The sequence below is a fragment of the Branchiostoma floridae genome, chromosome 7, assembly GCF_000003815.2.
Source record: "Branchiostoma floridae strain S238N-H82 chromosome 7, Bfl_VNyyK, whole genome shotgun sequence".
NCBI lineage: Eukaryota > Metazoa > Chordata > Leptocardii > Amphioxiformes > Branchiostomatidae > Branchiostoma > Branchiostoma floridae.
Window position 1 is genome coordinate 24,857,608 of NC_049985.1, and position 7,650 is coordinate 24,865,257.

The following is a 7,650-nucleotide window of genomic DNA, read 5'->3' on the forward strand; positions in this document are numbered from 1 at the left end:
GTACCTGTATATGGATTGTTCTTAGCTACATCAAAATGTTACCACTCTTTAAAGTATAAATTTAAAGAAAAAATAGCAATGGTTCCTGAACAATTTTGATACGATCCATACATTCTAAATTCAGAGTGGTGCAGGTGAACTTTGTCTGGTGCAGGTAATTTTCAATGTTACCTGCACCGGTCGAGCCCTAGAATGTCAATCAAGCCTTGAAAGTTGATCTGTGTTGGTCAAAGTTATTCTGAATCAAGGTTGAACTGCTCACCAAGCAACATGTTCTATTTGCATAATGTGACATCACATAAGTGGTTGACTGCACATTCATTCACAAAGCCTGGAGTTCATCAGTAAAAAAATTTGGGTAAGTCCAATTTTTGTGTGTTAGTAATCACAGTAATCCAACTTTCTTTTAGTCGTTTTTTTCTTTCAAAACTACATTTGTAAGCCCGAGCCTAACCTCTGCTAGGAGAGTACTATTACTCAATTTTGGTAAAATAAAGCTTGTCAGAGGAAAGAATGACCATTTTCATAATCTTATGCAGATTCGAATCCGAGTCCTAAAAATTTACCCGCTCACTTCGTACTCTGCTTAATTGCACTCCCATTTCCACTAAAAATTTTGTCTTTTGACTAACTCAGTCAATGAAATTTTGACTAACTCAGTCAATCAAAGGAGACAACTTTGAGTTGTCCAAAGTGAAGGATTGTTTTGAATAAGGAAAGCTCCTTATCATTCATGATTGATGCTGTCATCAATGAACATATCACAATGCTCCACCGGAGAGGGGGGGTGGAGACAGTCCTTTTTGTGTCCTAACTGATATGGTACCAAATTTGAGATTTGTAGGATCTATGAGAAGAGGCACCAGCGAATACTGGCCAGCAAGGCCAATTAAGCAGAGGTGAGCCCAGGGTTGTAGCCAGCACCTGTCCTTCCGTCCTTTGACAGAATTTTGCAGCTGGGGACGGAAAAATTTTTTGCCCATTCCGTCCTCTGTGAGCAGAATTTAACCCTCAAAATGCAGGAAATAGCGATTCAGGGGGTCTAGATTTCAAAATTTTTCCTTGGAGCAAGCCCCGAACCCCCCTTGGAACGCTGCTCAAAAGCCGTTCAAAATCGAGGGGACAGAAAATGATTTCTGGCTAGCTACAACCTAGCCTGGTTACCAAACCCCAGCCCGATCTCAATTATCTATCGTGCAGGGGTCTGGCCGGATGGGATAGGAACTCTTCCCAATTTTGCCCCTTATAGTGGGCAAAAAAACTCCACCAATAGAACAGCAGCAGGATCAGCAGGAGGTAATTACACCCTACCATGATTGGTTAAAGACCCCCAACTGTACTTTTTGAATCCATAACAGTGACCACTAAGTACCTGATTTGCTACTGTGATAGCCTGCTGACCAACTGTGGTGTGTTGTAGCTGGCTACCTGTGGTGTGAGTGGTCATCAATCCTAGGTTCTCCACCCTCTGATCAAGGGCCTTCGAGCACCTTTCTACAGCCATCCTGCCAGACACCAACACGAAAGATATATTTTGAGGTTGGGGCATGGTATCCAGGCTAGCTACAACCCTGGATGAGCCTATGAGTATGACACGGAGTTACATTTGTATCTCTACTCATGTCAGAATGATAATGAGTTACACACCTTGATGGCAACAGGAATGAGTCCCTCAAACTCATCGTGAAGCTGTGTGCCAGGTGACGGTTGGTCATGGACCTGTGCTGCAAAAGACTCTGACCTCTCAGTACCCTCTGGAGCAAACTGGGAACTCTCTTCTGTACTACTTGGATCTACAAAGAGGGAAATAATCATTAAATACATACAGTCAAACCTGTATTAGCGGCCACCTTTGTATAGCAGCCACTTGGCCATAGTGGCAACTTTTTGTCGGTTGGTTGGATTCGTAGTGATTAACTACGTAGAAATAGGCTTAGCGGCCACCTGTCCAACGCAGCCACGGCCACACGATTTCCGGTCCCGTTGATACAGAAACACTGCCTATTGCAACCATACTACAGCCTTATGTCACCCTGCACCGAGTTTGAAATTGTAGTTTGCGAGAATTTGGAGTTCCTGACAGGGTTATTTTGGTGGTAGCATAAGGTATGCATGCCTTGAGCATTAAAGTGCAAGTCTTTGTCAGTGAATTTACTGATCGAGACAATGTTACATGGTGAGAAAGATTAGTGGGAACTGAAATCATGTGTTGTTTGCTCATGGTCAATTGATCAACATTTTCTCTATAGTTGCCACCTGTCTATAGTGGCCATATTTCTCCAATCCCTTGAGTGGCTGCTATAGACAGGTTTGACTGTATGGCCATAAGCAACTGTACCCTCTCTATTTGGGTAAGCATGTGGTCAAGATGGCAAACTGTTTCCAAGGCCTAGTATACAGGCCTCCTACTTAACTCTAGAGCCACCGTACTGTCATTTTACCACAAACACCCTTCAGTTAGACTCTGACAGTGAGAAACAAAAGAGGGGTAAAATGGAAGATGCAGTAGAATTTCCTCGGAGGTATGTTTGCCCTCCCGGGCTTAAGACGAGGAGCTGGCCTGTATAGGCCCTGTCTGTCATCCAGACATGGCCTAGTAATACTATAGCTGCCGAATCTCTTTCGTCTCTTATGGAGTTAAGCTAATAGAGACCTACAAGTATACATTCAGGGATTGAAATACTTTTTTTTTGCTACATGCAAAATTGCAAGTTGGCAAAACATTTACGTGCAATTTGAAAAATTTACATGCAAAATAAGACTAGGCGGCGATCATGACGAGGATCACTAGCTTGAATCGGCGAATTTTGATTACATCTAGTGAAGCTACCGGAGGAAGTTACCGGCAAAAACAAGGAAGGAAAAAGACAGACGTTCATATGTCGTTCTGTCTAAGACGAGGGTGTCTAATTCCTGCGAGTATTTTTTATGGCCAGGTATTTTCAACATGCAAGATTGCAAGATCAGAACATTTTTACGTGCAAATCTCGAAAATTGTGTGCAAATTGCAAGTTAAGTACGTGTATTTCGAACCCTGACATTGATTGTGACAACCTGTAATACATGGCAAGCTCTCTGCAAATACATTGTATTTGTAGAGGACGAAAGAGACTCAGTAGCCATAACAGGTTGGGATGCCAGGCCATGTAAGGGGAACATCCGATCTGTATTTTCTGTTTCATCCTTGTAAAAGGACATCTAATATGGCAACTTCAAGGTTAAAATATGTAAATATAGCTCAGAGAAATGACTTACAAACAACTTGCATGAAGGACATTGATGATACATGTGTTCAAGGACTATTACTAGTACCCAGTAATTAATTACATGCCAGTCAATGTGCTCTTATGGAAAACCAGCAGAGAAAGCCAGATTTCAAAAACACTGTGATTAGTATTAATCTCCAAGCAGATTTATTGGGGGCAAAGACAGTATCCAAGGGGCTAAACAGGGTCCAACTAGCCCAGAGGTCTGCATGCGGTCGGTTAGAAGAATGTCTATCAACATCCATACACCTAGGGCTGGATACCTTTTAGCTTGATCAGGTTCGAGTCCAAGTCCGAGTCCAGAGGTTTAGGTTCAGGTCCGGACCTGAACCTGAACCTGATCCTCTATAGTAGTTGTCGATATCTTACTTTGTAATCTTATATTATCATATAGTATCATATTCTTATATTAAATAGAGTTTATTAAACCAATTTTCAGATTAGTGTACTTTTTATGCCTTTTTGTCAGTGACTACCAAGCAGAGAGGAGATTAAAAGCAGTTTTATATTTATTCAGAGAACATCCTACACGTAATTCACTGCACACAAGGCTATAATGTTACATGCAAATCAAACAACGCCTCCTAGCGAGCAAGGTTAAACTGCACTCTCGCGAGACTTGAGGCGAGAACTCGCGTTGTTTTGTGTGAATCCAAGATGGCGGCCCGTTCGCCGAGCGCTAAAATTTCTTCCTGCAAGACCGCACAAATCGCCTCAAAGCTGGAAAAATGGATTGAATACAAGTGTAGAAGAAGAAAGAAATGTTGTTTGTCCCATGGTAATTTTTTCTGGATGCGGATTCTTCATTTTGAGTGAAAATTTACCGGAAGAATTGAGGAATTTTCCACTCGATTCCTCGTCGGTCGGCCTCATGCCATGGTAAAATTTGATGTTTTTTCGTAGCACATTGTCAATGTTGACCTAAAATTGAGCTGACAGGTACACAAAGGGACGAATAGGAATTTATTGTAGGCTAATTTAGTTTGATTCATGGCTATTTTGCCATTCCATGGCCGGAGTACTAGTAGCATTTCTAAGTACAATAGATTTCTTGAAATTGTTCAGCCTTCCGGTCCAAAAAAACCGGTTCACGACTTTCGGTTTTTTGGACTCGGTTCTCGGATGTTGTACCGGTAAAAACCGGTCCGGCCGAACCGGTATCCAGCCCTACATACACCCCATTCCAGTTGCAGCCATTTTGGATTTTCCAGGGTCATCTGAGGTCATTGCACCAAAATGAGGCTAGCCTGGTCTACTGTAAATGCAGAAATGTTTGCGGTGGATAAATGTTCGCGGTTTTCGCGGTGACCACTTCACCGCGAACTTAAATCCACCGCGAACATTTTTCTATAATGGTATCAGACTGCATCCTACGGTGTTACCGCGAACTTAATTAATAAATCCACCGCGAAAAGTCCTTTTTCCCGCTACCGCGACATTAAATCCCTGCGAACTTAAATGCATTTACAGTATTTACTAAATCAAACTGTAGGGGCCTGTTGGATACTTTTTTAGCCCTAATGGATACTGTCTCAGCCCCCGACAGATCTGCTTGGAGATTAGATTAGAATGGGCATCATGCACACCTGTTGTCACACCATGCACTTGTTGCCGTGCCAACCTACTCCTCTCGATCTCCTCTTCCAGATCATCCAGCTCCTTGTCTTTACTCCCCAGCACGTCTCCGAACCCGGTCACCTCCCACGCCTCCGTAAAGTCTGGCGCCTCCACCTGGTTTCGTAAAAGGCAAATTACTGGGAGGGAAACATCCGGTATGTTCTCAAAAATGTTGCCTTTCTAGTTTATATTATAGATCTAATACATGTAATGTATTCACATTATAAATATTGGATTCGGTACAAAATACTTAGGTTAGAATTATTCAACAGTTACAGTACTTATATCAGATTGTTACAAAGGCTTTGAAATGTTGGAACAAAAGGCAACAAACACCCAATATGGAATTGACTCCTAACTCCTGTCACACACAAATGACAAACTTTGACAAAAATTGTAACTCTTGTAACCAGTTCTTTTAGTTTACTGTATATTCTGGTTAACTAAAGATATGTAAGAACAATGATGAAAATCTTGTCAAGAAAGAAATACATTACCAGGAAGATATCTTCCATGATTTCATCTCGCAGTTCTTCGTCTTTGATCATCTCTGGTCTCATGTAAGCCTTGTACACCTGAGCGATACATCCCGAACCAATCGGCCTTCTCATGTTCTCAAACTTCACGAAAATCTTCCTCCAGTTCTTCCCGAAGGCTCGCTGGAGTCTACGCTTGGTGAAGAACCACGAGTGAGGTTTTACGTGGACGTGGAGTCGCGAGAACCTGTCGCAGAACTCGTCGGTGAAGAGATCGCGCCTGGTGCTAGCCCACTGTCCCATCTTTATGAAAGTGGGGCCTGCCGCCTCTATGGCATTCAGAAGGAGTTTCCACCACAAAGTTGTGAATCTCTGTGAGGTGTAAGTCAGAGGATAGACACAAAACAGTGGTCCAAACCTGTACAGCAGCCACAAGACTCTCAACGTGACCCGAAAGTATCTCCAAATCGTCAGCAGAAACTGTAGAACGAAGTTTCTCTTCTTCTTCACGTAAGTCCCGACTTTCGACTTCGGTGGATAAGTTATCAAAGGCTTGGTGTTGTCATCCGTAGTGACTGGATCTTTGGATCTACCAAATCTTTTGAACACGTTGGTGAAAATATTAGGTGGTGACAATGGAAAGATGGTGAACCCGTAGGAAAAACAGATAGCTCCTACGGGAAGTATGCCGTGGTTGTTGGCGGCGTCTTTTCTGCTTTTGCCGTTCCTGGACCAAACATGATACCTGTTTGGTGTCCTCCATTTGTTTACAAACAATCCCCTCGTGTGAACTGGAGTTCTGTAAATATTCGACAGTCTTGGCACACCTTGAGAGATACTCCTGCTCAGTAGAAGCAAGGAGGACATGTTATTTTTTTAGAAAAGTCGAAGTTACACGAAGGCAAAATGTTTATGTGATCGTAACAAAAATATGGGAATCAGCTGATCGTAAAAATCGCGACTTGAAGAAATGACGGTTGAGCTTTCTCCTGTTGCGTACCCAGAAGTTCTGGGTTCCATTCCGATTTCTGGAGCTTCGCGACGCCCAGAAACACTCACTTGATGGTCTAGGAGAACCAGAGAGGTCCTTGGTGAACAGAAACGGCGATGATCGTGAGTTGATCGCGTCTTCTTCTCGCTAACAGGTGCGGAAGAACTGGTCGGAAGCAGTTTCTGTTGTGTCCACTGACCTCATCATGGAAAATTACCGGCATCCCCCATGACGTCATTAGACCATTCCATTATCAAGAATGGTTCGGAAACAAAGATCACGACAAAAATATGACTGATATTATTTCATATTTTATAAATTCATACCTAAATGTCAGATGAATAGATGACTACCTAAAATATCAGCTTTATAGGGCTAAAATTGTAGGGTTAAAAAGAACAGCCTTATTTGGCATCACCCCTACATTAAAAGTGTTATAGTCTGAATTATCCCATCATGCTCCACGCTTCAAAATGGCTGCGCCCATCAAAACAGACGACGGAAGGTGTTATTGTGCTATTTTCTCTTGTTTATAAGACTTCCGTGCCAGTCTGGACGTTATACAGACAACGTAGAAGCTAAACGTGATGATCTAAGTCTGAATTTATCTTCTATTTCATGATTTATGGCTTTATTTCGTCATATGACTCGCCTGGACGCTTGTGACAATCGCTAGTTCGTCGATCACGATATCAGCTGATGATAGGTCAACAAGTCATTGGAAGTCGATCATTCGTTTGTATACATCAGTGATGAACGTCATCTTTCACATCGTGTGACGTTCTGTATGCTCCATGCCATATAAGCTAGGTGTAACGTTATGACAACATCTTATTCTTAGCAAGGGAGTAACGTTAACGCACATCGTAACGATGAACCGTTGTATCATCAGTAGAAAACTTTACTCCTACGTTGCATCTCAATTTTTACGGATAGACAGACATAGAACGTCGGTGTTCTTCTGTACTCATCCTTGTCAACGTGTTGTTAGAGCAAGTGGCAGAACTATCTCAAACAGACTGCACAGATGGAATAGTGACCACTCACCAGCGCCTCCTGTTGGAAAAAGCAGGTACTGCACCCATCCAGCTGAGGCACCTGTTGTATCACCAAGTCTACAAGATCCCAAGGAAAACTTTTCCCAGCATCCAGCAGTACAGAGACTCTTCAAAGGCCTGATAAAGGGACAGCGTGCAAGTCTGGCGGAGTCAATCACTCTTGTAGAGTCGGTTCACAGGAGAAAGCGAGCGGCGGCCGAGGCGTTGCTTCAGCTGGCTTTGGAACACCTGCAACAAAACAG

At 42.8% G+C, this 7,650-nt stretch overlaps 2 protein-coding genes across 3 annotated transcripts in view; one reads left to right on the top strand and one right to left on the bottom strand.

Annotated features, from left to right (window-relative positions):
- LOC118419139 (uncharacterized aarF domain-containing protein kinase 2-like) overlaps positions 1-6,576 on the bottom strand; it is a 14,481-nt gene extending 7,905 nt beyond the window's left edge. Inside the window, exons 1-3 of one of the 2 annotated variants that reach the window (XM_035825447.1) lie at positions 5,381-6,576; positions 4,892-4,997; positions 1,648-1,793 (exon numbers count right to left, since the gene is read on the bottom strand). In XM_035825447.1, coding sequence (XP_035681340.1) covers positions 1,648-1,793; positions 4,892-4,997; positions 5,381-6,226 — 1,098 coding nt within the window. In that variant the 5' untranslated portion in view covers positions 6,227-6,576. Of the gene's footprint in view, positions 1-1,647; positions 1,794-4,852; positions 4,998-5,380 lie in introns of both variants that reach the window. The other variant, XM_035825446.1, reaches the window with a different exon arrangement.
- LOC118420226 (methylmalonic aciduria type A homolog, mitochondrial-like) overlaps positions 6,467-7,650 on the top strand; it is a gene marked incomplete at its 3' end in the record, with an annotated part of 44,530 nt that continues 43,346 nt past the window's right edge. The window contains 2 exon segments of the mRNA XM_035826945.1: positions 6,467-6,472; positions 7,287-7,422. Of these exon segments, the coding sequence (XP_035682838.1) occupies positions 6,467-6,472; positions 7,287-7,422 (142 nt within the window).